The sequence below is a fragment of the Pagrus pagrus genome, assembly GCF_965226575.1.
Source record: "Pagrus pagrus genome assembly, chromosome: 3".
Taxonomy (NCBI): domain Eukaryota; kingdom Metazoa; phylum Chordata; class Actinopteri; order Spariformes; family Sparidae; genus Pagrus; species Pagrus pagrus.
In genome coordinates this window covers 25,033,329-25,060,639 of record NC_140187.1, presented here as the reverse complement: position 1 = coordinate 25,060,639, position 27,311 = coordinate 25,033,329, and the positions used below count along the sequence as shown (strand labels likewise).

The 27,311-nt window shown below is 42.2% G+C and overlaps 2 protein-coding genes across 5 annotated transcripts in view; one reads left to right on the top strand and one right to left on the bottom strand.

Moving 5' to 3' along the window:
* prickle2b (prickle homolog 2b) overlaps window positions 1-4,030 on the top strand; it is a 93,305-nt gene extending 89,275 nt beyond the window's left edge. For all 3 annotated transcript variants that reach the window (XM_084348946.1, XM_084348948.1, XM_084348947.1), the window contains 3 exons: window positions 176-362; window positions 1,410-2,294; window positions 2,450-4,030. In XM_084348946.1, coding sequence (XP_084205072.1) covers window positions 176-362; window positions 1,410-2,294; window positions 2,450-3,402 — 2,025 coding nt within the window. In that variant the 3' untranslated portion in view covers window positions 3,403-4,030. The remainder of the gene's footprint in view (window positions 1-175; window positions 363-1,409; window positions 2,295-2,449) is intronic.
* Window positions 4,031-16,338: 12,308 nt separating this feature from the next.
* slc2a9l1 (solute carrier family 2 member 9, like 1) lies at window positions 16,339-26,978 on the bottom strand. 2 transcript variants are annotated; one of them, XM_084349166.1, is made up of 12 exons: window positions 25,928-26,978; window positions 21,451-21,546; window positions 21,209-21,369; window positions 21,008-21,132; window positions 20,801-20,930; window positions 20,185-20,333; window positions 19,558-19,745; window positions 19,368-19,478; window positions 18,584-18,685; window positions 17,751-17,826; window positions 17,543-17,670; window positions 16,339-17,290 (listed from the first exon to the last, which is right to left on the bottom strand). In XM_084349166.1, the coding sequence occupies exons 3-12, from the start codon at window positions 21,295-21,297 to the stop codon at window positions 17,105-17,107; spliced, it is 1,284 nt and encodes a 427-aa protein (XP_084205292.1). In that variant the 5' UTR covers window positions 21,298-21,369; window positions 21,451-21,546; window positions 25,928-26,978; the 3' UTR covers window positions 16,339-17,104. The 2 variants fall into 2 exon arrangements, with proteins under 2 accessions (XP_084205292.1, XP_084205293.1); XM_084349167.1 differs by lacking the exon at window positions 21,451-21,546.
* Between the last annotated feature and the right edge of the window lie 333 nt (window positions 26,979-27,311).

Here is a 27,311-nt window from a genome sequence, read left to right as displayed (position 1 = left end):
GCCTCCTACACAAGTCGGTGACAAAGAGGATGATCTAAGAGGTGAAAGTGGTGCGTATGGAGGGGGGGGGGGGCCGAGCCTTTGTCTTGTCATTCAGCACAGTAATAACCCAACTGAGGTTGTACCTCAGAGGACGTGTGATAAACGATACTCTTTCTTATCTCTCCTTTCTTAGATCATCCTTGCGGATGAGTGCACCGAGGCAGAGGGCCGTCACTGGCACATGAAGCACTTCTGCTGTTTCGAGTGCGAGACTGTGCTGGGGGGCCAGCGCTACATCATGAAGGAGGGACGGCCCTACTGCTGCTCCTGCTTCGAGTCCCTCTACGCAGAGTACTGCGACTCCTGCGGGGAACATATCGGTATGCTTCCCCACCACCCTGCATCTATTAATGTTAATGCAAACAGCATTAATCAGCAGCAGGTCATGCAAAGAAACCCTTAGAGAAAAAATTAATAATGCAGGATACATGTAGGTAGCTTAGTTTTTTCAAGGAGGTTGAAAAGGTGACCTAATCTTTTTTTTAAGTGAGGAACACAGAGGGATGAATGATGTCATCCATGGTCATGCATTCAAGGCAAGGGCACATAGCAGAGGGCCACAGAGGCCTCAGTTTACAGTGCACATAAACATGTGTAGTATATATCATGCACTTGAAACCAACCTGAGGCAAAGGCATGACTGTATCAAGTGACTTTTCAACCCCAGGATCTGTTTTTATCACAGACTCGTCTATCAAGTGTCAGTAAAATACAAATTTAAACATCTCACAACCTGTATCGACTCCAACTGAGAGAAAACTGGGGTATTTTCCAGCGGGAAACCTTCACATTAGCGCTTCTTGGCCTCATGCCACCTCCTGTTAAACCTCTGCCTGTGTGTGTATGGATGTGTGTGTACTCCCCCCAACAGGACACCCAGGTGTGATTTTGGCACATACTTCTCAACAAATTTGCTCTGTAATTATTTGTCAGACAGGATACAGAAAAATATTTGGCCCCAAAAAAACACAACTGATTATAAATTGAAACCACCAGAAAACATACTGGAACCAGATGGCAGCCATTAGCAAATAGCTGGTTTTCTTTCCCCCTGCAACAACTGCAAGCACACTCAAAATGCAATCTGTTTATACAATGCTGGGCAAGCTCTATAATGAGTTTTCCCCCAAGAGCAGTTAAGTTACAGCCCCCAGCTCCGTTTTCTCACTCAACAAGCAACTATGTAATGTGCTTCTATTCTCACATAAAACAGCATTTTAAATAAAGACATTTAGGTTTTAATTTAGAGCTCTTTGATGAAGACATGCTGCTTTGAAGTTTAATTGTGCATTTGTACACAATCTGTCCAATGATCTGTCATTTTACATAAACCCTGTGGATTCATGTGGTGTTTATCTTTCTTGCAGGCATTGACCAAGGCCAGATGACATATGATGGGCAGCACTGGCACGCCACGGAGGGCTGTTTCTGTTGCGCACGCTGCAAACGCTCTCTGTTGGGTCGGCCTTTCCTTCCCAAGCAGGGCCAGATCTTCTGCTCCCGCTCCTGCAGTCTGGGGGAGGAGCCCAACGGCTCTGATTCCTCTGATTCTGCCTTCCAAAGCGCTCGCTCCACCAGAGAGTCCAGACGCAGCTCCAAGACAGGAAAGTGTGGAGGAGGTGGGGGTGGAGGTCAGACTGAGAGATTTTCAGGGGAAGTGGACCCGCTGTCTTTACAAATGGATCTTCTGAGTCTCTCCAGCCAAACGCCCAGTTTGACTCGCGAGCCACCTGCCTGGCAAGGCCAAGAGCAAGCAACAGATGACTATAATTATGAACCCCAATCGGACCCAACTGTCAACCATCCTACCCCTCTACAGCTCCTCAGCCAGTGCAATGTCAGGACTGCCTATAACCCCACCTGCCCTGGACAGAACAATCAACAGCAGGATCACAGGATCAAGGAGAACGGAGGTTTGAAGAGACCACCCGTCTCCGCCATGAAGGGCCAATCGCTCAGTGACACGTGGTTCCAGCAGCCAGTTCCTGAGGAGTACTATCCTCCCAAACTGAGGACCCAAAAGAGCTTCACGGAGGTGTCCCATTGTTCTCAGCACCACAACGGCTTCTCCTCTGACAAGCGCTCGATCAGTTTGCACGGCTTTCAGAGGGACAGAGATGTGGGGCCTCCGGTGACCCAGGTGGCAAGAAGCAGAAACCCCATCAATGCACTTAACTTCACTGAGCAACTGACTCCTCTGGAGCAGACCCCGAGAGGATCCATGGAGTCACTGGCCCTGTCCAATGCTACAGGTGGGTACGGTAGCACTCGATAGACCTCTGCTTGGCCTTGTCCAAGTATTGTTGGCACTACTCATCACAACTTTTGTTACCTGAAATTCAATGCGATTTAAAATAAATGAATAGAAGGCTTAGTTAAGACTAAATTTAACTCTGTTTTCCTGCAGGTAACTCAGCAGATGGAGGAGGAAAGCGTCAGGAGCACCTTTCTCGTTTCTCCATGCCGGACCTGAGCAAAGACTCTGGAATGAACGTGTCAGAGAAAAGTAACATGGACACCCTCAACTCCTCATTGCAGTTTCGTAGCTCTGACTCCATTCACAGCCTCACTGCCGGTCAGCCCTACATGGAAATGGAGCCTCCCAGGTCTGCCCCGTACCAGTTGCAGTACTGCGACCCCTCTGCCATGGGTGTGGGTATGGGTATGAACCATTTACCACCTGGCTTCACCTTCCAGGAGGAGGACAGGGTGAGTTTGGTGAGCAGCGCTAACGCTGCCCGCTTGCCACCCATCAGTGAGCGCAGGGTGGGTAGTGTCAGTGGTGGAGGTGGAAGGAGAGCAAGTGTCCGGATAGATGCTCCAGAGGACACTCCCCAGAGGCGCCGGCACCACCACCACCGCTCCCGGAGATCACGTCGATCCCGTTCAGAGAACGCTCTCAACTTGGTGGCAGAGCGCAGAACGAGACCTCAAGAACGACCACAGCTGCGTGTCCGTGAGGATTACGACCGTTTCCCGCCGCCAAGGAGCGCCAGGGACCAGTTTGGAATAGGAGGTGGAGGGGGAAGATACCAGCCCCAACCCTTCAGGCAGTGCCCCAGGACCACTTCAGACCTGACTCTACAGAATCCGGGGGCTGGCCGACGCACTGGCTTGAACCAATACTCCTGGGATGATTATGATGACGACGACTGGTGCTCCACCTGCTCGTCATCCTCCGAATCAGAGGATGAAGGGTACTTTCTGGGCGAGCCAATCCCCAGACCCATCCAGATGCGCTACCTCAGCAACCAGGAGCTTGTCCATAAGTACAACAACGCAGGGATGGGCGGACCCAACCGCAGCGGGCAGCTACACACCCGCAAACGCAGAAAAAGCAAGAATTGCATCATCTCATAACATCCTGAGTCTTGGAACAGCAAATGACTCTTTGTCCAGCTTGTGTACACTAACATCCGCCATCTGGAACGAAAAATAAATAAAACTCACAGTCCATTTATTCAGTATTGTTGAGTGTTGAATATCAAGTGATTGAAAGTCAGTGATGAATTACAGTTGGTAAACAGTGAAAAAGCAACAGTGTTTGCATGTTTGTTCATTTTAATGTTTCGGAATATCTCCTGAGTATTAAGGCTAACAGTTACATCAAGTCACAACGTTAACAAAAGCTGATGTGCAATTTTCTCATGACTTCATTCCCATGCAGCAAACAAGTGTGCAAGGTAGTCAGTTTGGTACAGTTTAGCTTTTTCATGCAATGTGATTTAGACATAGGATATACTGTACTATTGTATTCAGTTAATAGTATGTACATAGATAAATGAATTAATAATTTCACTTAAGTTAAGGAAGTGTGTGTAAATATGGTTGTAAATGAGGCCTCACATATTTTTATATTTTGTATGGATAGAATCATTTATGTATTAAATATCTATAATGTAGAGATAGAAAATGGCAAAAACAACATATGCATGTTTTATTTGGCTGACCTGATCCTGCATTTGGAATAAAGGAGTATTTCAGTGAGTATTATGATTGACGGCTGGTGTTTCTCTCCGGAGAGTGGCAACATGTGTGCGCAAGTGTTGCGTGACTTCTTGCCTACCAGTCACCTTCTCCATCTGTTTAATGCATAAATGAATGACAATGTGGTGTAGAGGTTGATTAGAGAGTCACCCTCCACTGGATACACGATAATGGGTGCCGTCACATACAAACACACAGGGCTCCATTGTCCTGGAAACAGATGCCACTGAAGTTCTGGTTTATTGCATCAGCCAAGTTGGAAACTGCTGACAAAGGTCTAGGGATTTAGTTATTGAAATCTGGTGATGCTTTGTGTAAGTATTTTTTTTACCCATGCTCACAGCATGGCAATGTCATTTTTGGGTGCACCACTTTAGTCAGACTGAAAAATGTGGGCTCATGTTTCCAGGCATGCATGTCTCGATATAAACACACATTGTAAGAGATTGATGAGGGCAATATTCAGTTTAAAACTGCAACAGAATGAAAGAAGAAGGAGGAATCAATGCACTTTGAATGGTAAAAATCTGCTCATTCACTGTGGATCTATAAAGTCAAGGAAACTGTTTCTGTGGGCTTTGGTTTCAAAGAGAATAACATCAGAAGGATACACTGTAGGTTGTTTTTTTATTCAACATATTGACCCGAGGAAACATAAACTGAATATTTGAGCTGAGGAAAAAACCATTCCTGAGAACGTAAAACCATTTGAGAGCTCTCCAATGTGTGATATAGGATATCGAGCTGGCGGATCCACACCCAAAACTCTCAACAACTATTTGATGGATTAGCCATGAAACGTGGCATGGTCATGTTTCACTGTGGATGAGTTTTAATAACTTTTTAATGTGGCATTATAATCACGTTTGTACAGTGTTTTGGATGATGACCAAATCCAGTATATGCAAAACTAATCAGCCGCAGCTGTTCTTTTAAAGCTAATTGGCATATGTTAGCATGCTAACAAGCTGAAATACGATGTTGAACATGGTAAACGTTATACATGTCAGCATTGTCATTGTTAGCATGCCATGCTGCTAATATTTAGCTCAACAAAGCACTGCGGTTTCCAAATATCCTGTAGCCTCAGTTAGCCGCTAGCATGGCTTTAGCCTCTTAGTCAACAAACGCTAAAATAATCCTAAACAAGTCCTCCTCCACTGTTTGAATATTGGCATGCACAGACAGTATAACAGGTTGTATCTGTAAGTGTTCAGCAGTGTCATACTGTAAATTGGATTGCCTCTGACGTCCATGTGGTCCGGGGATTACCGCCGCTAGCCCCCATAATCCACACACACACACACACACACACACACACACACATATGTTTGGAACAAGGTGTGTGTATGCCAATCTCTTGATTAGAGGCGTTGAAGCACTAATGCTGTTTACATTATTGGCACATTAGAGTGTTTACTTCAGCGAACCTCAGCTTCCAAGGCGTGTGCTCCAGTTTTCATGTTTACTCTGGGACGTCCCAGACGGGCTGGAAATGACTCCTCATTTAGTCAGCCATGATACGACAAAACCAGCTGCATAAACATGTGAGATACATTATGTCAGACTGCCGATGGCCTAGCTGGTCCGTAAATGTGGACTTTCCCCTGCTTTTAGCAAGTCCTCAAACTACGACTGCCGACTGTTATTCACATCAGCTGCAAGTTTGGAGGAATATCACTGCAATCACTGTCTCCAAGTTTAATGAGACATGCGATAAAACGCACGCGAACGTCTGTCTTCAGTAATGTGCACATTATTGTCCTTGACACATGAGCTTCCCTGACATCATCATTAACTTAGCTCATATTAGTTTGTTTCTTTATTAGTCCCTTGCCAGGTCTTCACCCAAGCATGGGGTGTCTCCATGTGTTTAATTAAAAGCAAATGGAGGCCATACAGTGAGGGGTGCCACAGATTGTAGCCATATGCTTCCCGGGCCGTGCCATATTCAAGGTAGCGGATGGTGGGGAGATAATCCTTGAGTTGCGTGAATGCGTCCAGTAGTGACAGTCGTGTTGTCAGCCAAGCTGTGACTGCCAGTAAATTAGATCCACGAATGGTCAGGTATAGCTTTGTTACAGTGAGATCATGTCGGGAAGAGGAGGTTGTATCGTTTTCTGATCATATGACCATCTATGATGACGAAGCTGCTTTTCTGTCCAATCCCAGATTCAGAAATCAGCAACATGTTTCTTTCCAATATGAGTTAATCCAAAGGAGCAATTTGTAAGATATGACCAGAATTTTAGTGTAATGGGGCACTATGTAGTGTTGGAGAAGAAAGTCAAACTCAGAATTTTTATATTTACAATATTAATGAGATGATAATAAAAACTCCACTTTCCATAACTGAATAAACAAGCTGTTCTCAGAGGAAAATAAGGTCCTTCCACAAGAAAGCTAGAAAGGTGGCAGGGTCCGCCAAATATGAACAAATTATAACAGTAAATTGTGTTGTCCTTTAAGGTCAGTTTATTTATTCAGTTTATTCAGTCATGAAAACAAAGAGTTTAGGCATAAAGAAAAATCAGCCAATGATAATCTTCCTCCTCTGATTAAAATTTCTTCCCCAAAACTACATATTGCACCTTTAATACATTAAAAAAATGAACTAATATTATCAACAGAGTGTAAAGAAACAACAGTGTTGATGTTATGTCAAAGACGTCTATGTACTGTGTTGGACAGATATCTACTGCAGTTAGCATGTTAACCAGCTAGCCATAATACCCCTGTGTACCTGCAAGATAGTCCCTGTAGTTTCAGATGGCAGGTATACTCCAGCTGTTAGCTAAATAAATTAACAAAATGAACTCTCAAAATGTCCCGGTCCATGTGCTAATTAGCTAATGGAAGCTAGCAAAGAGCAGCAATTGTGGGTAACTCTGGTAATACGCTGCCCCCGAGTTTGTTGGAGCTTGGAGTCTTTTACTTTTACTACAACATTTTTCCTGAGCATGTAGCCATGAGGAGTGAAACATCCATATTTACCTGCACATCTTGTTTTAAGACCAGGTCTATTTCATATTCATCAAGTACAATAATCATGTTCACAAAGTACTATGACTCCGCACATTTAAAGATGCTTCTGCCTTCTCTACTCTTTATTCTTCTTTAGTTCTTTGTCAAACAGTATCATTACAGTGTGCTTTATTTATGCCGTCAATCATGGGACAAAAGTTTCATATAAGACTTGTAATAGAGCATTTTCATGAAACATAAGGGTGCTGTCTAAAATCTCTTTGAGCTCTCTAATCACAGGTGTTAATTGTGCCTAAAATACTCTCAGAGATTTCTAATGAAGCTAAAAAGCAGAAGCGCTGCCTAATCAGAGAATTAACGAAGCATTCTGCGCAGAATAGAACAGCTGTTGCGTGGAAACAGTTCAGTGCTTTGTTAAGTTCCTGAATGTTTTAGTTTCAGCTGGAGAAGCAGCTGTCTGATGATGGCAAAGCATTTTTTGGGGAGGGTCAATTCAGGATCCAGGAAATTAAAAACAGGGTGATTCTCATTAGTTCTGAAGGTGTTAAATGGTCCTAGCTCATCCAGTCACAAATATTTAATGTGACCACACTGTACTACATGTTGATGTATTGTATAAACCAGCTGAGGACTCTCAGCCAGTTTTTGTTTTTGTCAGTTTTTTTAACTCCCATGATAATCGTCCATTGAATCACGTTTACTGCACTCTGGTGCACACTTTGTTAAGGCCTGACGGAGTAGACGGTGTCTGGAGGACGAGCAGCCATTCATTAACTCTGAGGCATGTGTCTGCACTGGAGAAACAACAAGCAAATCAGGTGACGAAGTGAAAATAGACAGAGGTCCTTTAAGGTTCAGACAAACACTTTTTATCTGCTGCTACAATGGCCTGAACTGCATACAAAAAACATGGGAACATGAACATGGGAAAAACAAATCATGATCTACTTATGTGTGTAACCCTCTTTAAAGCTGCAGTATGTAAGATTTTTTGTTGAAAGATTTGAAAAAATAATTAAAATAATTATGAACAGCATGTGAAGGACTAACAGTTGGTAATGTGTATTTATTGTCCTGCAATATATCAACTGGAGTTAGCATGCTAACAGGCTAGGCTCCTGGTTGCATGGTAGCGGTGTAATAACCAACACTCCCCCGGTGCTCCAAACTCCCATTCTGTTTTGCTAGCTGCAGAGCGAACTGAGCTAACTAGCTAACAGCAGCTAGCCAGCAGCAGCTTCAATTGGCAGCAGTTCGTGGTTACTCTGGTGATATGCTGCCCCCTTTTGGTTTTGAGCATGAATTTGACAGGTGGCTGATTCTTACATATTGCACCTCCAATCTCCCTTAAATATATGTATTATGTGAGATTGCAATTTTGTTTAAGAAGAGTTTAAGTTATCCATTCAGAAAATGTTATATCATGACTATAAGGTTGAAAACGTCATTATTCATTTTAGTTAGAAAAAAACTGCATTCATTCACAAATTGACCAAGCGCTTCACCCTGACCCTCGTTTGTATTGTCCTCATGTGTCGAAATCCACTTGAGTTGGAAAATGTACCAGTTTAATTAACAGCCACACATATGTTAGTGCCTGTATATGTGTGTCTGTTCAGGCCCAGATGCACAGCTGTCATGAGTTGAGGCCGTTTGAGTTGTTTTGGGACAGACTCTAAAAGCCATAATTACCGGTCCTTAAGAGCAGAACGGCTGCAAATTACAGCTGCGCTCTGAGCAAACTAAAATAGCCTGATTCAATTATTTACAAATGAAGAATGCCAATGGTGTGTTATCGCACACACAACCAACTCTCTTTCAGGCACACACGTACACACAGACACACACACCGGGCTGGTGAATAAGAGATGCGTGACAGGACAGACTGAGGCCTTAGCAGCGGTCTACCCTCCTTCCGCCTCGTCATGTGTGTTCAATTACCATGGCAAGACTGCACCAGAGCAATGTCGACAGACGCACAAATAAAGTTATCTGACATTTAGATACATTAACCATTCTACATTAACCAAAATATTTACAAGGATGTCGCAAGTTTTTTTTATTTCCTTGGGTGTGAAATCCCTACATTCCGACGCTACATCCGGATGTGTCTGGGTGGGATTGTCGCTCTATATGGCCCATAATCCACATAAAAGGCAGCTGGGAATTTCCCTCCCTGATAGCCCACTCAGAATCCCCTCTGTGTTGTAATTTAGTCCCACTGTCCTGTCTGAGAGGCTCACTCCTCCTGAGGTGGATGTGTTAATATTGTGTGACAGTAACCCTGCTCTCCATCTGCTCCCACTCTTCTTCTTCTTCTTCTTCTTCTTCTTCTTCTTCTTCTTCTTCTTCTTCTCTTCAAACCTGCATACCAGACCCATAACGTAATTATCTCCAAGCTCCCAATTGTCTTCAACAAAAGGATAGTGAATGTTAGTTTAGTCGTATTAGACTGGTAGACCTTGACTAAACCCACTAATCTCAAAATGCATTCTCACCCACTTAAGTTTGACCTTTGCCCTTCCACTTTGTATCCAACTCAGCTTCACTGTTCAAACTAATCCCTGTTTCAGTAAACTTCAAGTTTTTGCAAAGTTTTTAAAAAAAAAAAGCAATTAAATACTGTAAATAATCATCACACTCGCTCCGCACCATTAATTAGAGCTTCTAATAAGTCTCTATGGGGGCCCTCGTTAGGCCTGATTGTAATCTCTCAGCCACAGTGCGAGAAAATAATAATTCATTTCCAGTGTTTGCTCAGCCGGACACGTGGCACGGCAAAGTGCTGCCAGGTTTGGGTTAATCCGCTGGCCCGAGGGGCACCTCGCCATTATGGAGAATGGCATGCTGGGTACCTCGATGTTGCGCTGCCAGAGGGTTCCGTCTGGTTCATGATATCAGCCCGCTCCACCCCTCCTCGCCGTGACTCATTAACAAGCTCAGGTCTCAGGAGGGGTCCCATCTGTGTGCCACCTGTACGAAATCACCAGCGATAGCAACATTCAATGCAGGACACCGTCCACGTGTGTTTCAGTGCATTTCTCATGCACTTCATTACTGATGTGACTGTTGAGTCTATTTCCTTTTCTTCTCTCTCTTTCTCCGCCACCACCTCTCTCTCTCTCTGTCTCTGTCCGTCTGTTTAGCAGAGATGATGGATGGACCGATTAGTCCTCCAGCTGTAAATGAGCTGTGATGTTGACTTTACAGCGACGCATTTTTCCAATACTTTCCAAGACCTACAATTTATCATTACACTGTGATTTATAAAGGCAAATGAGCCTTTTATAATGGTCCATCTGCCTTTAAGGCAAGAAGGCAAATGGGCCTTCCTGTTGAAACGGTCCAGTTAGCATCTAGCTGTACGACCCTTCGTCTATGGTGGCCGTTAAAAAACTGAAAGCCTTTTCTAGAGCCAAAGTTTAGTCTGTAGCTTCTGGCCTGCTATAAAAACATGGCAGTGCTACATGGAAGGGGACCTGCTTCCTCTGTAGATATTAAAGGCTCATAAGGCAACAAAACAATGACTTTTAATTACATTATGCATAAATGAAAACTCTGACTATAATGTTCCATATTCATATTTAAGTCCCCCTAAATCCTGCACGTTGGACCTTTAAAACATTTTCAGTTGTAGCTGTAATAGATCACAAGTGTCTGAGGAAAGTCGTTATGGATGGAATAAATGACGAGGTGGCAGACTTTGCCTTTCCCGTGCAGAATAAACTTTGCATACCAATGCACCAGAGCTTAACAGGGAGCAAAGACAAGTGCTGTGACACACACAAACACACACAAGTATTACAGTGTTTGACATCATTGTTGACATTCTTCTTTAATCTTCCTCCATAAAACAGTGTGTCACAATGAATCCTTTCAGTTTACAGTTTCTTTGGCTGCAGCACTGACGGATAAACAGGTTGCTTTTCTTCTTTTCTGCTGCATTTCTGACAGAGCAGGGTTTGTAGTTTGCTGCCCCTCAGCGGTTGATTCACATGTCATTTTGAAAAGACTTCTGTATCATGTATCATACTGGTGTACCATATAGACACAGTGTAATGTCAAGTATTATTACTTAGCTTCCTCCTGTTATATTTAATAATGAGTCTCAACCCAATGCCAGGATCCATTTTGCAAGAGCAGGCATCACTTTTTTTCAGATTGTTATTGGTTATTTGTCACAATACCCAACCACACACACGTGTTGTACCTAAAACAGTTTATTTTAACCAACTAAATGAGAAAAAGAGAGAACCTATATTAAATAAAACAGAACAATAGAGTATAATGAACAAAAAAATATAACCAAACCCAATCAAACAGTGGAAGCCAGTGTAGAAAGAGAAAACACTCCTGGCTTCATCTAAACTATAGGTATTGTTCATCGTTAATTTTGTTTATAATGAGGATCCCTACACGGTAAAGTTTCCCATGATCCCACTGTAGCTGTGTCTGTAGTATACTGAAAGCTCTATGAGGTTTCATTTGCTCCAACACCTTGAAATCGTCTTTCACTGAGTCCACTGACTAACTGTCAATGTGACCGGCTAAATCCTCTGGCATCTGCTACTCATCCTCTCCCACTTACACAAAGTAGATAATCTTCAGACACAACGGACAATCTAATCAAGTGGAATTTCTGTGCATCCTGCGCTCTGACTGACATTGTTTCATTCGATAATCATATTCACATGGCCTGCGCACAACAGTCATGCGTAGGCCTATTAACTGGGGGAAATCAGCATACTTATTACATGTACAGGAAATCGGCCAAATACATCGATGCACAACTTGAGACTTATGAAAAACGGTGACTCATTTTATCTGTAATACATCCAACTGTATTCACTCTCCTCTGATTTGCAGCGTTGCTTGTGAGCTCAGTGTTGCCAGGCGGAGAGACAGAAGAGTAATGGCCCTTATTTCACCTTTTCTTTGCTATGCATGGATTCACCACTGAAGGAGGGTTTTACTTTCTGCTGGAGTCTCAGTGGAAGATAGAAAAAGGCTTAATAACACTGTAGAAATACGTCTCTTAGAGTATGACAGAAATCAGAGTGTTACGATGCTTGTGTCTTGTGTTTTGGATGCAAAACTTATAAATAATATAAAGATGAATGTTTAGAGGGAGTACTGAGTGTCTTTTACAAATGTGGAGGGTACTAGTATATTCTAAAAACACTGGTAAACAAGCCTTAAGAGTATTACATTTAACACATAATCAAAGTTCCCTTTTGACCTCTGCTGCATCTCATGTGGCAAAAGCACAATTCCCCTACATACTGTATATACAGTATATGTATATGAGGAAAATAAGGTCCCACAACACTGTTTGAAGCTAGAAAGGTGGCAGGGTCCGCCAAATATAAACAAAGTAAAACAATATGAAACTGTGTTGTCCTTTAAGGTCAGTTTGTTTATTCAGTCATTGAAACTGACAACTAACTTGTTTTATTTTGGAATAAAAAAAGCTCTCTCTTTCTCTTCTGAATAAAATTCCTTTCCCAAAACTACATAGTGCCCCTTTAATGACAAAACACACAGCAAATACAATTCAAAACCAGTCTGGATGGAAATACAGTAGGTTCTGTAACCAAAATAAGCTACAAGTTAAAATGAAATAATAAATTAAAAGTTATCATACTAACAGCAAATGCAATTATTTACTTGAAGTATGTACCTACATCTTTTACCACCTTTATATCAGAATCAAATGAGATAACAGCACCTGTCAACCTTGACATTGTGGATTTAAATTAATTCGCCCTGGTTGCCATGAGCTACACTTACTGTGTCATGCCTAATGTGTGATCAGTGATCAGTCTAGTGCATCCCGGCAGAGGATTAACATCGCCATCTGTTGATGTAACGGAGTCATTACAGCTATAAACTAAAGCCACTGAGACCCAGACACATATGAATCCTTTGTGTGTTTCTAGAGAATCTTAATCACAGGTCCATGTGATTGACATGCTTTAAATCAGACCGTGCTCCATTTATTTTTAACTTATCTCCTCATCTCCTGTGCCATTATTTTAGCATTTTGGCACCAGTTTGACAAAGGGACCAGCCAGGTTTGAGAGAGTAGACCATTCATGATGGTTTCTCCAATTAATCCTCCAGTCAATCCTCCTCCAGTGTTAACTAGGCGCAGCAGGACGTCGGTACAGGGTGATCAGCCTAGCCAAGACGCTGCCAATCACAGCTCCCATTCCCAAAGTACAGGGCTGTGGATAGAGAGTGCGCTTATAGCAGCTAATGAAGACCCGGTGGCCGCCAGCAGCTGCTGGCCAGTGATAAGGAAGGAGAGACCTTCAAAGACTCAAATATAGATCATTATAGCCAGTGAGCTACTCAAAGAGCCAACTGGGGATGAGAAGGACTCACCGACCAGGACTGACTGAAATCACACTAATGAGAGGAAGGCACAAGGATAGTGTGGAAATGGTCCAGAGGAGGAAAATGTCCAGTAGGCAGTTCTGACTCTAGTGTTCTTGTTGTAAGAGTGTGGAAAATGCTGACACAATGTGGTGCATTAGCATAACACATCGTGTGGAAGCAGGCAATACTTTACATGAAACACAACACCTGATGTCCTGAAATAGGAGAAAGGGGCAGCAGCACATAAAACACTTCAGTCTGAGTTAGATAAGCACTTAGAAAGTACTGCCATATACTGTATACACAGACACTGTCTACTTTAAAGCATGACTAACTCTTGAGAGTAATTTACACATTCTTCCTCTTACAAATGGAAAGTTGAATTTGGGAGCAATATCATTTTTTAATTTAAAGGAGACATATTATGCTCATTTTCAGTCTCATATTTTTTATTTTGGGTTACTACTAGAATAGCTTTACATGCTCTAATGCTCAAAAAACACGTCTGTTATCTCAAATGCTCTGTTTTAGCTCCTGTCTCTTTAAAGGCCCCCCTCCCAAATACCCAGTCTCTTCTGATTGGTCAGTTCAGACATGCCTGACCCAGCACTGCTAACAACAACAGAGCAGCTGTGCTAAATCAATTCTCGTGTCCCAAAGTAGCCCCTATGCATTAACTGGGCAAACGTGTGACACGTCGATGTAGTGTGATGTCACAAAGTCAAAGTAAAGGCCTGACTACTGACGAGGCATTGAAGGAGCAGTGCTTTCTGTGGGAGAGAGGCGCTTCTGTTGGCGCAGACCTTGACCTTCTTAACTTTCAAGATCTTTCCATGCACTGGAACATATATAAATATAAAGGAAAAAACAAAATAGCATAATAGGTCTCCTTGAATACACTCAGGGGTTTTGCTTCTACGGTCTGACCTGTTCTGGTAACACTAGCTTATGCTTATGGTGGCTAATGTTAGCAAATGTTTGCTAATTCTAGGTAAATATTAGCCTACCGTATTATTTTCATTACTAAGTCAGTTTGCTTACTTTATGACTCTTCTTCACTTGCACCACTGTTACAATATTTTTAGCATTTTAACAAAATGAATTGTGTCTCATTATGGGGGGGTGGATGGAGGTCACAGCTCTGGGGTAGAAGCTGTTTCTCAGTCTGTTGGTGGTGGATTTTATTGTCCTGAACCGTCTGCTTGTCAGGGCCAACATCCTTCCTCCAGGGGCTGTTCAGGAGTGTGTTTCGGGCCGTTTGGAGCGTGCTGGCGCCCCTCTGTGCGGACACTTTTTCGGATCTGGGGTCAGGGTTGGAGGCAGGCCTGCAAAGTGAATTGCAGCAACACGCTCTGATCCATCCCATTCACTTTGCAGGCCTGCAGACACTTTTTCGCAGTCACCCCTCTCTGCGTGTCAAAGCGAGCAAAGAATTGATTGAGGACATCAGGCAGGTTGAAGTCTTCACTGGGCAGCGAAATATTCTTTCTGTAGTCCGTCAGTGCCTTGATACCTTCCCACATGCTACGGGGGTTGTTGTTGTTAAACTGTTCTTCAATGCGCTGTTTGTATTGGCGTTTGGCATCCCTAATGCCTTTTTTAACTTCACTTCCCCCGTGCATCGCTGTAGGCCTGTCTGTCATGAGACCTGAATGAGTTGCATCTCTCTCCTTGAGCAGTGCCCTCACCGTGCTGTTAATCCAGGGCTTCTGGTTGGGGAACACCTTAACTGTCCTTTGTGTGGTTACAGTCTCTGTGCAGAAGTCCATGTACCCCAGCACAGATGCAGTGTGTTCCTCAAGGTCTGCTCCCTGTGCAAACATATCCCACTCTGTGCTCTCAAAACAGTCCTGCAGCATTGAGGTGGTGTCCTCAGACAACACCTGTGCTGATAGATGGTTTAATTCTACAGATCCGGGGTCTGTAAGCTGGGGTGAGAGTGAGGGAAATATGGTCTGACTGTCCGAGGTGTGGAGATGGAGCTGCTTTGAAAACTCCTTTAATATTTGTGTAAACCACGTCTAGTCTAGTCTAGTTTCTCACTCGTTTCTTGACCTTTTAACCTTTTATCCTCTAGAGAAGCACTTTGTAACACTAAGTAATAATGCTATATAAATACAATCTTACTTATGTACTTACGATAACTGTTACCTGTAGCCACTGTTCAGCAAAACTTAGTGTCTCACTTCAGATATAAGGTATGAGCGTTAAAGAAACAGCTTGATCTTCATTGTGAGTGTGATAGTAATAAACACCAAGGTCACCAACAGAAGACCAGCGTCCACGAGAGAGACAAAGACAAAGAAAAGAGACAATGTTGTGGGACAGTGTGGGACAGTTCCCATTCATTTAATTCCCTGTGGAGGTCAAAGAACAGACAGCAGAGCCCATGGGTACTGACGGGAGCAGAGGTTGATTTATTGCTGCAGAGCTGAAGGAAGGAGAGTACTGACCTCTTGTGACAAAACATGTTGTGGCTGCAGGTGCAGTTTTGTCAGGTAGGCTATGGGCAGCCTTCACGACAGTACAGTTGCACTGAACTGGTTGCTCACTCTAAGCAAGTTTAAATAAGAATGACAGAAATATAGTAGTATTGAGTAAAATTAGACTCAACTCAGCTTGAGTTGCACAGGAAAGTAGAAATAATAAAAACAATTCCATCAGTATCTAATGACCCTTTTTCTTATCTGATCTTTAAAATTGTATTATGGGCCTGCTGACGTTTGTTCTTTCTGTAATTTAGATTGTATGGAGGGGTACAAAATGTGAAGGAATGAAGACAAGACAGTTGTGATGGGCTCCAGCAGCCCGTCTCAATAATCTTTGACAGCTAGCATGTGTTGACGTCATTCAGATTATTAAAACCCATTCCATCCTGATTAAACCTGATTCAGTCGAGTTCATCAGGACACAAGTCAATACATTGACCACACAATTCAGATCTGACATTGTCACTTTTATTCAAATGTGGTTTGAAAAAGTAAACCTAACTTCCTGTCACTCCATGTTGTTGGTTTATTCTTTAAACACTGAGGTCAACATTGCATTGAAAACACAAGCATTTTCCATCACACTGAATACTAAACCCTGAATTCTGTGTTAGCATATAAATATTTCTTCCTAAATTAATGTAAAACATTTATTTTGCCATGCTTACAGTAGTGGGATAGTATGAAGTCTGGCATCCCAATAAAAGAAAACCACAGTCCTCTGTTGTCATCCCATTTTAATCTGGACTGTATCCTGTTTAAATGCACTCAAAGTCATTTTTCATGTAATATTTTATACTAACTCTTCTTAGGCATTTGTTTTGTGAGTCTAAAAGTGTGGCTGCTTTTCCTTTTTCTAGTTATTTGTTGATTGAGGTGTTAAAGTTGGCGTTTGCAGTCGTGGGATGTTGTGAAAATCTCCTGAAAAATATCTCCCTGATAAAAACACAACTCTGCTGAGGAACAAGGATGAACTGAGAATGACAGAAATGACAGAATAACATGACACGGCGATAATATCCATGAGAAATAAAACACTACAGTTCATTTTTGTTTACATGTCCATCTCAAGTTCTTCCTCTATTGTACTGTTTATTCTCTGTATGACACAGTAATGGTAGACTGATGCTTTTGCAGTAGATTAGAAAAATACTTCATAAAACATAAATACTGTCCGACACAACAAAACAACAGTTTGAAACAGGTGTATCTGGACTGCCTTATAACTTGGTCTCCTCTCTCTTCTCCTCTAAGAAGGACTTCCCACAGACAGTGATGGCTTTAAATTCCTCAGAGATCTCCAGCAGGGTCTTCCCTTTAGTCTCAGGCAGGAGGAAGAAGGTATAAAGACAACCCAGCAGACAGAAGAAGGCGAACAGCAAGAAGCAGTACGAGTTCAGGGCATTCTGGGACAGAGGATAGGGAGGGTAAAGATGTGTGAGGTCAGAGTGAGCTTCACCTTTAATGAAAGTTCTGGGTGTTTTCTTACAATATGACATAAAGTTTCTAATGATATTTAAATAGCCAACACACACTAAAAAGACATTCACTCTGTCATTAATCTTATGTGTAATGCATGAAAAGTGCTAAAATTAAAACATAATCCATGTTGTGATGAAAATCCCATTTAACTTTAGCTTGTTGCTTGTTGCACTCACAATGAGGAATGGAAAGACGAAGCCCAACGAAGCGAAACACAACCAGCGCTGGATCCCAACGATGACGAATGCTGCCATTCGATCAGATTGGATGAAGAGCTCATTGCTGAGGGCCGCTCCGGCTCCACCTGACGACACAGGGGATTCAATTCATTATGTACAAACATCTTTTCTGTGTGAACCATAATGCAGTGTGTAATGGACATACTAGGTCCTCCGCAGAAGAAGAGGATGAAGACGATGATCAAAGCAGCGGCAATGTATGGAACCCAATGGCTGGACTCCTGCATGATGATTCATATATTTATTAGCATCCTGCTATGTAGACAATGAGAGCAATTATTTAACAGCTGTCTTCGCACACAACAGAAATGATAGCTGATACATGTTTTGCTGTTAGGTGAACTCTTGTAACGGTCCGATCACCTTCATGACGACACCATATTTTGTCAATTACCCTTGGTGGTGTCGAGCCGTGCAGATAGTTTTAAGGTTTTCTACCTTCACCGCAAGACAGTGGGGGTCAATAGACCATATTCACATGGCCACCATTTTTCTCCAATGTCGCACTCAGGCTGGGATGTTTCACTGCTAGGATTCATACTGCTGTGTTCCAGGATGCCAGATATAAAGACACAGGGAACCTGACAAATTGTTTTAATTTCTTCAGGATTGATCAACAACTAAAACAAATTATGTACAGTGTAAATCTGGAGGGACGTCGGGCCATATTTCAAGTTAAAACAACTTAATTGGTACTCCGTTAGCTGACGTTAGCATTCAACCACTTCGTAGCTAACATTACCGTTTGATTACATACATTGGGTCACCCTTTGAGACAGGAATCACAGAGACTGATGTCTAACACCTGTGCAGATAGGACTCAAACTGCCTGCATGGCTCGACACTTGCAGGGGTACAAAAAAATGTGAAAATATGCTTTTGTGTAACTTGTTTGAAGCACGCCCTTTAAAATGCGTAGCGTCCAACTTCTCTCATAGCTAATAAAGCTGCGTCAATATCCAAAGGTAACAGGTTTACCTTCAGGCTGAGTGCCACAGTGACACACACCCAGGTGGCAGACATGACTCCATAACCCCCCCAGAACAACGGCCTCCTGCCAGTGTGCTCAATCAGCAGTCCCTGAGAAACAGAGAGGTCAACAAAATATGGTAGTAGTTACAAATTTTATGTATATACAATTTCAAAATATTCTAAGATAATATTCTCTGTCAGTCATTTCCTCTGCTGCCACATGGTAGCACTTCCAAACCGAGTCATTAAAGGCCATTAAATACAAGTTGGCATCCATTAAAATGATACCCTACTAGACGTGAACCAAAATGTCATTTGATTTTTATGCTTCTGGTTCTTGTGTTTGCACATCCTGTGTGTCAATCATTTCAATACAGCTTAGTCAGCCGACACACACATGATAGAGAGTATTACCTGAATTATGAATATGTACAGGGTTGATAGTCTAGGCTTGTTTTTCAGTTGTTTTTCATTTTAAAACAAGTCCCCATCTATTTCAGTTGTTCAGGAGAATGCTGATTTGACCCTGTTTTGCTGTGAAGTTCTAGAAATGTTTTGTGGACTATGAAAACTTCACCTGACTTTCTGCATAGGGGTGAGTGGATAATGACTAGTGAGTGTTTCTGGTGGGAAATGTAAGACACACAGGAACATGGTAATAGTGGCTGAACTAAACAACCAAGAAGTCTCTAACAATCTCTCCATTATTTCCATGTCAAGTAAAGATGGCCTTTACCAACATGTGGAGACAGTCTACAGAGCTCAGGTACAAACTGATTTAGTTACTCACACAGAAAATGGTTATGATTATTTCAGATACTCCAAGACCAAGAGTGACATAGCGGATCTGGTCTCTCGGTATACCTGCCTCCAGGAAGATGTCAAAAGAGAAGGTACTGAGCTGGGAAGGGGAGACAAATTGGTTTGATTTTGAGAATCTTAATAAATACTAGCACAAACTAAAAGGTTTCCATCCTCACCATTGTTATACCCGACAGCTGGTTGCAGCATTGGATGATGGACATGGACATGAGTTGCCATCGGACAGTCCTGTCCCTCAGGAGCTCCAGAGGGCTTTTTGGTGGGGCGCTCTCAATGGCCGCCTGCTCAGCCAACATCTCGTCCATCTCCTCTTTGTAGTCGCCTTTGCCCCACAGACTCTGGAGAGCTGAGATGAGAAGACCATAGACAAATATATATCATAAAAATAGAAATGTGCTCCTTTGCTTACATACAAAACATTTAAAATAAATAATGAATGGGTGTGATAAAAGTGCTCTATGATCTAAAATGTGAGTGTAGATTAGCAGTTAGCAGCAGTTAGTTATTCTGGTGATATGCTGCCCCCTATTTGTTTTGAATAAGAATTTAACAGGATGCCAATTCTTTCATGTTGCACCTTCAACATTTTAAAACTATATGAACTGAAATAACCCTTGAGTGTCTTTCCTTCAAACAACATATTTAGCACTTAAAATGATGCTTGATCACAACTAGCTTATGTTCAAATATTTTCTGGGAAATTTCAAGCAGCACATGTTTTTTTTATGCTACCATTAAAATGCTCTTTGGTCACATACTGCATGAATTTGGGGAAATATACAAACCTTTTTTGCAAGCCTTATCATCCCCTTTCTCTATGAATAAGTATCTGGGAGCCTCAGGAAGAAAAGGCAACACTATAACCTGAAGCACGGAGAAACATGCAGGAACACAGAGGACGATGTTCCATTGCTCCTCACGACCGAGGATCTCACTGAAATAAAAAAAACAACAGAACAAAATGAAGTCTTGTGTTAGCTGAGTTTAGATGTGTTTTTTTTACTGCATCTTTATTTACACTTCTTCATATTGAGCTGAAGCTCTTTTTGCACAATTCTCCAAACTTTCTTCTTTAACTTTAACTTCCTTTAGCTAAAAGAACAGAAGTAAGTAAGTCAAATCTGAGACATCCAGATTCTAGTCTATACCAGGCAATTTTGCAGAGTGGTTAGAGTAGAGACATCACCGGGCTCAACAGACAAGTAAAGCTGAGTATCGTCAACATAACGCTGATAAAAAACACAACCAAAATGGCGAGCATAAGGGGAGCATATATAATCACAATTCAAGGTTACAGGTGAAAGGTTTGCCAATAATATTTTGTGCATTCTGTGGATATCAAGCTCTCGTATACTGTAAAATAATCCAAAAAAACCCAAACTGCTGTCTCCGTAGACATACCTTAGTCCAAAAAAACGCCCAGACAGTTTGCCAAGTGACGCAAAGGTCACTGCGGTCAGACTGACTACGCCTCTTAACTTCCTGGGAGAAATCTCTGCCAGGTACATCATATGGGTGCTCCATCCCAAACCTGCAGGTCATGAGATAATGTTAATCAGTCAAGTAAAAACAACACATGCATTATTCTTGACAGAGAATACGGCTTACCTGCCGTGTAGCCGTGCAGGATCCTCGCCACAATAATCATCTCGTATGATTTGGCACCTTTACTCATCAGCATGATCCCTGCTGCCAGGATGGCAACAAAGCTATTTGCGATCATCGCCTTTTTTCTGATGAAGGAACACATATCACTTCAAGTCTGTCCGGCAGTAGGACTGAATGTTGCATTAGGTCTTTCTTACCCACCTTCCCAGCCTGCCTGAGACAAATTTGACACTGGTGGCACCAATGAGTCCCCCGACAGCATACAGGGAAACAATAAGGGACCAGATCATGGTGATCGTCTGCAGAGGGGGAGGCTCTTTATATCTGTCGTACCAACTGCTGTTGATGAAGCGCTGTATGTGCTGCAGGGAAAGTTTACAAGAACATTTACCATCTTTTTGAAGAGAGAAGCAACAAACAGAATGTAAAGTGATGTTTCTCACCGGTGAGGGAGAACTCAGTCCGGTATTGTGGTAGCCATTATGAAAGCTCCCACCGAATCCCAATATAATGATGAGGAACAGAGCATTACCGTGCGTCTACAAACCAGAGTGAAGAACAGGGATAGGACTCAGTAGTGATCATAGGTGCACTGGGGACGCTGCGGAAATGTCCCCACCGCTGAATTGTTACAAATGTGCTAAAAAAACAACAACTAACAAATGAGATGAAATGAATTTTGATTATGCAATTTTTCCAGCTGTAATAATCTACTCTGACGTCTCTTTACGTGACATTATCTAAAATTGCACATATTGATGTTCTTACCACTTGTCAACTCAAAGTAACACCCTTGAGTACTTTGCTGGTCTGAAATGGTGTATGTGAACATCTATTTGAATCATTGGCCCGTCATTTTGACATAATTTGACGTTGAAAGATATTTAAAAAGTCCCTGAATTGTATGGCCACATTTTCAGAAGACCTATTATAAACTCAGATTTGAAGCAAACTTCATGAATGTTTTTTGTGACAAAGTAGTTGAAAGAAAAATGAGAGTTGTAGAAATCATTGGAACTGAGGACTGCCATGATATACATATATTTCTTTACATGTGAATGTAAGATTTTGACCTTGACTGTAACTTGTCCCCAACCACTTTTCAACACAAAGTGAAACCCTTGGTAGTGAGTAGAAAAATAGGTCTAATATGAGTTGTTTCAAGCTGCTTCATTTCAATTACTTTGGTCTTTTTGTCATAATGACATTTTGGAGAAAGGTCTGCAGACCCTCCTCCCTCAAAGAAGGGATGTTATTTCAATAAGGCGAATGCATTTGTGTAAAATTATCGGCTTCCAAATATGCTCTGTCCCTAATTGTTCAGGATGTCATCAGGCCAATTATTTACTGTGAAAATAAATACTATGAACACTATTAATAGAATTTCTCAGAAAAGAAAAGTGTTTTGGTCTTATATGAAGAAATTTAATCTTAAAAGGCAAGGCAAGTTTATTTGTATAGCACAATTCAGACACAAGGCAACTCAAAGTGCTTTACAGGCGCATACAATAACAGTAAAAGCATTTAAAATACATTAAAACAAAACATTAAAACAATGTAAGAAATAGGCATTAAAACAAAACATTAAAACAAGTTAAGAAATAGGAAAGTAGGCTAAAATAGAATAGATTTCCTATGCCAGCTTCATGGTTTTTTGCTTTTTTTGCTGGATTTACCTCCCATTGTTCTACTTGTCACTCGTCCCACTGCACTTTATATTTATCCTTAAGACCTGGTCGTCACCGTGAATTCAGTTTGTTTACGCTACAAATTCTGAAAAAGCAGCCAACCAGCGGTGATAACCTTGAGAGACACCTTGTCTCCACTTGGTTCCACTCGGCCCTGAGTTGGCCCCCAATCCAGTGGTAAAACAGCTTAATAGGAAAAAACACCTTTTCTTCCTATTAGCTCCGGCATTCCCAGAACCCGGTATTACTCTGCCCTGAATTGGTCCGAGTCGCCCAACTATCACAATGATCAACAGAAATCCAGCAAAAATTACTATTCACAATAACAGAAAACAAAAGTCACAGAGAAAATAAAAGTTACAGTGCAGTTCAAAGCCTTAAAATTGCTTCGGTGAAAGGCAGTGGCAAACAGAAAGGTCTTACACTATACGAAAGCTGCAGTAAACAGTAATGTTTTCAGCCCTGATTTAAATGAGCTGACTGTTTGTGCACACCTCAGGCGTTCAGAGAGTTTGTTCCACAGATGAGGACCATGGAAGCTAAATGCAGCTTCACCCTGCTTGGTTCTGACCCTGGGGACACTGAGTAGGCCTGTCCCTGATGACCTGAAGGCTCTGGATGCTTCATATCCCACCAGCAGCTCTGACATGTATTTAGGTCCAAGACCATTTAGTGATTTGTAGACCAGTAACAGGATTTTAAACTCTATCCTTTGGCTCACAGGGAGCCAGTGCAGGGATTTAAGGACGGGAGTGATATGGTCCATTTTCATGCTGTTGGTCAGGATGAGCATTCTGGATGAGCTGCAGCTGCTTGATTGATTTTTTACTGAGACCTGTAAAGACACCATTACAATAATCTAACCTACTAAGAATAAATGCATGAACTAGTTTTTCCATGTCTTGTTTAGACAGAAGTCCTTTAATTCATGCAATGTTTTTGAGATGATAATAGACTGATTTAGTGATAGTCTTTATGTGGCTGTTATAATTCAGGTCTGAGTCCATAACTACACCCAGATTTCTGGCTTGGTCAGTGGTTTTTAGTGTAATTGAGTGAAGTCGGCCACTGACCTCAAGCCTTGCGTTTTTGGGACCAAAACCAATGACTTCTGTCTTTTCAGCATTGAGCTGAAGAAAGTTCTGGCCCATCCACTGAGTGAGTTGTTGGATACATTCACTCAGCGACTGTAATGGACTCTAGTCATATGGTGACACTGTGATGTAGAGCTGTGTGTCATCAGCATATGAGTGGTAAGAGATGTTGATCTGGGCCAGTGGGAGCATATAGATATTAAACAAAAGTGGCCCGAGAATAGAGCCTTGGGGGACTCCACACGTCATCTTTGTTCGCTCAGATTCACAATTACCTAGCGACACAAAGAAGTCTCGATCTTCTAAATAAGATTTGAGCCGGTTCAGCACCGTACCAGAAACTCCGACCCACTTCTCCAGTCTGTCGAGCAACATGTTGTGATCAACTGTGTCGAATGCAGCACTAAGATCCAGTAATACCAACACTGAAGTTTTTGATGCTTCAGTATTGAGGCGTATGTCATTTAACACCTTAATAAGTGCTGTTTCAGTGCTGTAGTGTGGTCAAAAACCAGACTGGAAAGCGTTGAAGAGATTGTTTTGGGTCAGGAAAGAGTGAATTTGTTGATAAACAACTCTCTCAATGATCTTTGACAAAAATGCAAGGTTTGATATGGGTCTGTAGTTACTTAATACTGAAGCATCCAGGTTAGGCTTTTTTAAAAGAGGCTTGATATAGTATTTACTATCCTCAATATTTCTGGTGCAACACAATTAAAAACATTTTTCAACAAATTTGTAGGCAGCATATCAAGGCAGCAGGTCGTGGATTTTAAATTCTTAATCGTTACTGTCAGAGATGCATGGTCTACGAGTTGAAACTTTTCTAGATGTCTAGAAGATTGAGGAGGAACTGGTGACATAACCAAGTTTCCTGAGAAGGAGCCACTTACTGTTTGTCTTATCCTCTGAGTTTTATCTGTAAAAAAGGCTGCAAAGTCATTGCATGACTTGTTGGAGATACTGAGGGATTCGTCAGTCTGTCGACAACAGTGACTAAGGTGCGGGCATTGTTGGTATTATTTTTAATAATCTCAGAGAAAAAAGACTGCCTTGCCTTTTTCAATTCTTGGTTATAGATGTGAAGACTCTCTTTATAAATGTCATGATGTACCTGGAGTTTTGTTTTTCGCCATCTGCGTTCAGCCTGCCTACACACTCTTTTTTGAGCTTTCACCAGAGTGGCGTTCCTCCATGGTGACTTTTTCCTTCCAGATATAACTTTGGTCTTAATCGGAGCAATGGCATCCATAACAGTCATAACATTGGAGCTGAAATTATTAACGAGGTCATCGACAGAGTCTGAGGGCAGAGTTGGTGATGATGTAAAAGCCTGAGTGAATAATGCACTGGTGCTATTGTTAATAGACCGCTTTCTTATCACCTCTGCTTCTCCTTTGCTGCAATGGTCATTTTAAACTGAACACAGTAATGATCAGAAAGAGCAACATCACTCACCACAACATCAGAAATGTTTAGACCCTTGGAAATAATTAGATCTAAAATGTGGCCCTTGTTATGTGTTGGATCTGTCACATGCTGAGAAAGTCCAAAGATATCCAGAGTATTTAAGAGTTCCTTTGCACATCCATCTTTCACATTATCAATATGAATGTTAAAATCACCCACTATAACTAAAATAATAGACAGTAACTTGGAAACATCATCAAAAAACAGTGCATTATATCTCGGGGGCCTACAAATTGTTAGTAATACTGCACGACAGGAGGCTCTCAACTGAACAGCAATGTATTCAAAGGAGTTGAAGTTACCATACAACATTTTCCTGCATTGGAAAGTTTCATTAAACAAAATGGCGACTCCACCTCCTTTCTTATCCACTCTAGCTTCACTCATGAAACTGAAGTTAGGAGGCGTTGGTTCAATAAGAACTGCTGCACTGTTGTCTTGGCCTAACCAGGTTTCAGTTAAGAACATAAAGTCAAGGTGGTTCTGTACAATATAATCATTAATTAAAAATGATTTACATGCTAATGACCTGACATTTAATACTGCTAGATTTAATGTGCTAGAAGCAGTATCTATACAACTATGGACTGACTGTAGCTGACATGGAACGAATGTTAAATTTGACATTACCGTGTTTCTTGGCAATTTAAACATTCTTTTTCTCTTACCGGTCATAACATGAACTGAAGAAGCTTCTAGTACGCTGGGCCCCGACTTTCGCTGGAAATAGTCAGGAGTGACATCTTTAGACCCTGGACCCATAAAACATCAGCAGTCAGAGACAGAAAGATCTAAGTGTGCTGAGCTCTTATCAGCTTGGGGAGGATGATGCCTGTATGGAAGGGGTGGGGGTGGTGCGTGTCCTAACTTTACCGAAGGCCGAGGGTGTCTCAGGGGAATGAGAGGAGAGAAAATTGCAGTAGGGCGGGGGCTAAACTGTGTCCCAGCGATGACCAGCTTGTTCATTTGGTCAGCGAACTCCATGAGGGGGGACGAAGGCAACAACATGCCCACAGTAGATGGTGAACTGGGTGGGGTTTGGGGTGGTGTAGACAGTTGAACTTCACAGAGAGAATCCTCTTCCTGTTCACCATGACGTCTCTCATGAGTGGAGCTCACTTCAGCTGGGGGCTGTGCTCGGTTTCCTTCGTGATTATCTCCTGTTTGTTTCGGCCTGTCTTGCCTCTTGTCCTTGGTGGAGGGAACAGATTGGTGACGCAGGCAGAAAGATATGTTGGACATAAACAATTTGACTCCTGACCTATTTAGGAATGCTTTGGAAAGCCATGTGTTCAGTGCCATCAATCTGCTGAATCTCTCAGCACCTCTTCTGACTGGTGGAAGGGGGCCACTGATTAAATCCTCAACATCCAGGGAGCTGACTGTGTTCAACAGATCAGTAAAATCTTGTTTGAGCATTTCAGACTGCTGCTTCCCAGTATGACCTGTACCGTCATCAGATGGAGATGCAGAATCTCGGTGTAGTGAAGCAAATCTGTTTTGCATTTTGACAGTTTGTTGTACGGGATGTTTGCTGTTGGTCTTTCCTTTAGCAGCTGACCACAGCTATGCCCTGCTCTGTATGGAGTAGAGGAGGAAGAGGATGGTAGTGCTGGCCAGCCGATAGCATCAGAGATCTCCGGGTGGACGGCTCTTCCTGTTATTCTTCAACCCATGTTCCAAGGAGCAGAGTTGTTCTTCGGCTTTGCCCCAAGAGTGTTCCAGGGAGGACTTCCATGTGTAGATTTACTGCGGAGATCACAGCTCTCCCGTCCTGTTTCTTATCAGTGCTAGGTAGCTGTGTGTTAGCGTTCTCTTTTCCGCTGAAAGGAAGAGTGGTTTCATTTCCACACAGTCTGTTAACCTCCACATTAACTTCTAATCTGTGGATTTTGGTTTCCAACAAAGTGATCTTCTGCATGAGTTTGTGGAAATCGTCAATGGTGAAGGGTGGCATCCTGTTGCTAGTTAGCTTACTAGTTAGCCGCTAACAGGCTTGTGCTACCTCTTAGGACTCGTTCAGAAAGTGTTGAAGAGTTCAGAAAAAATGTT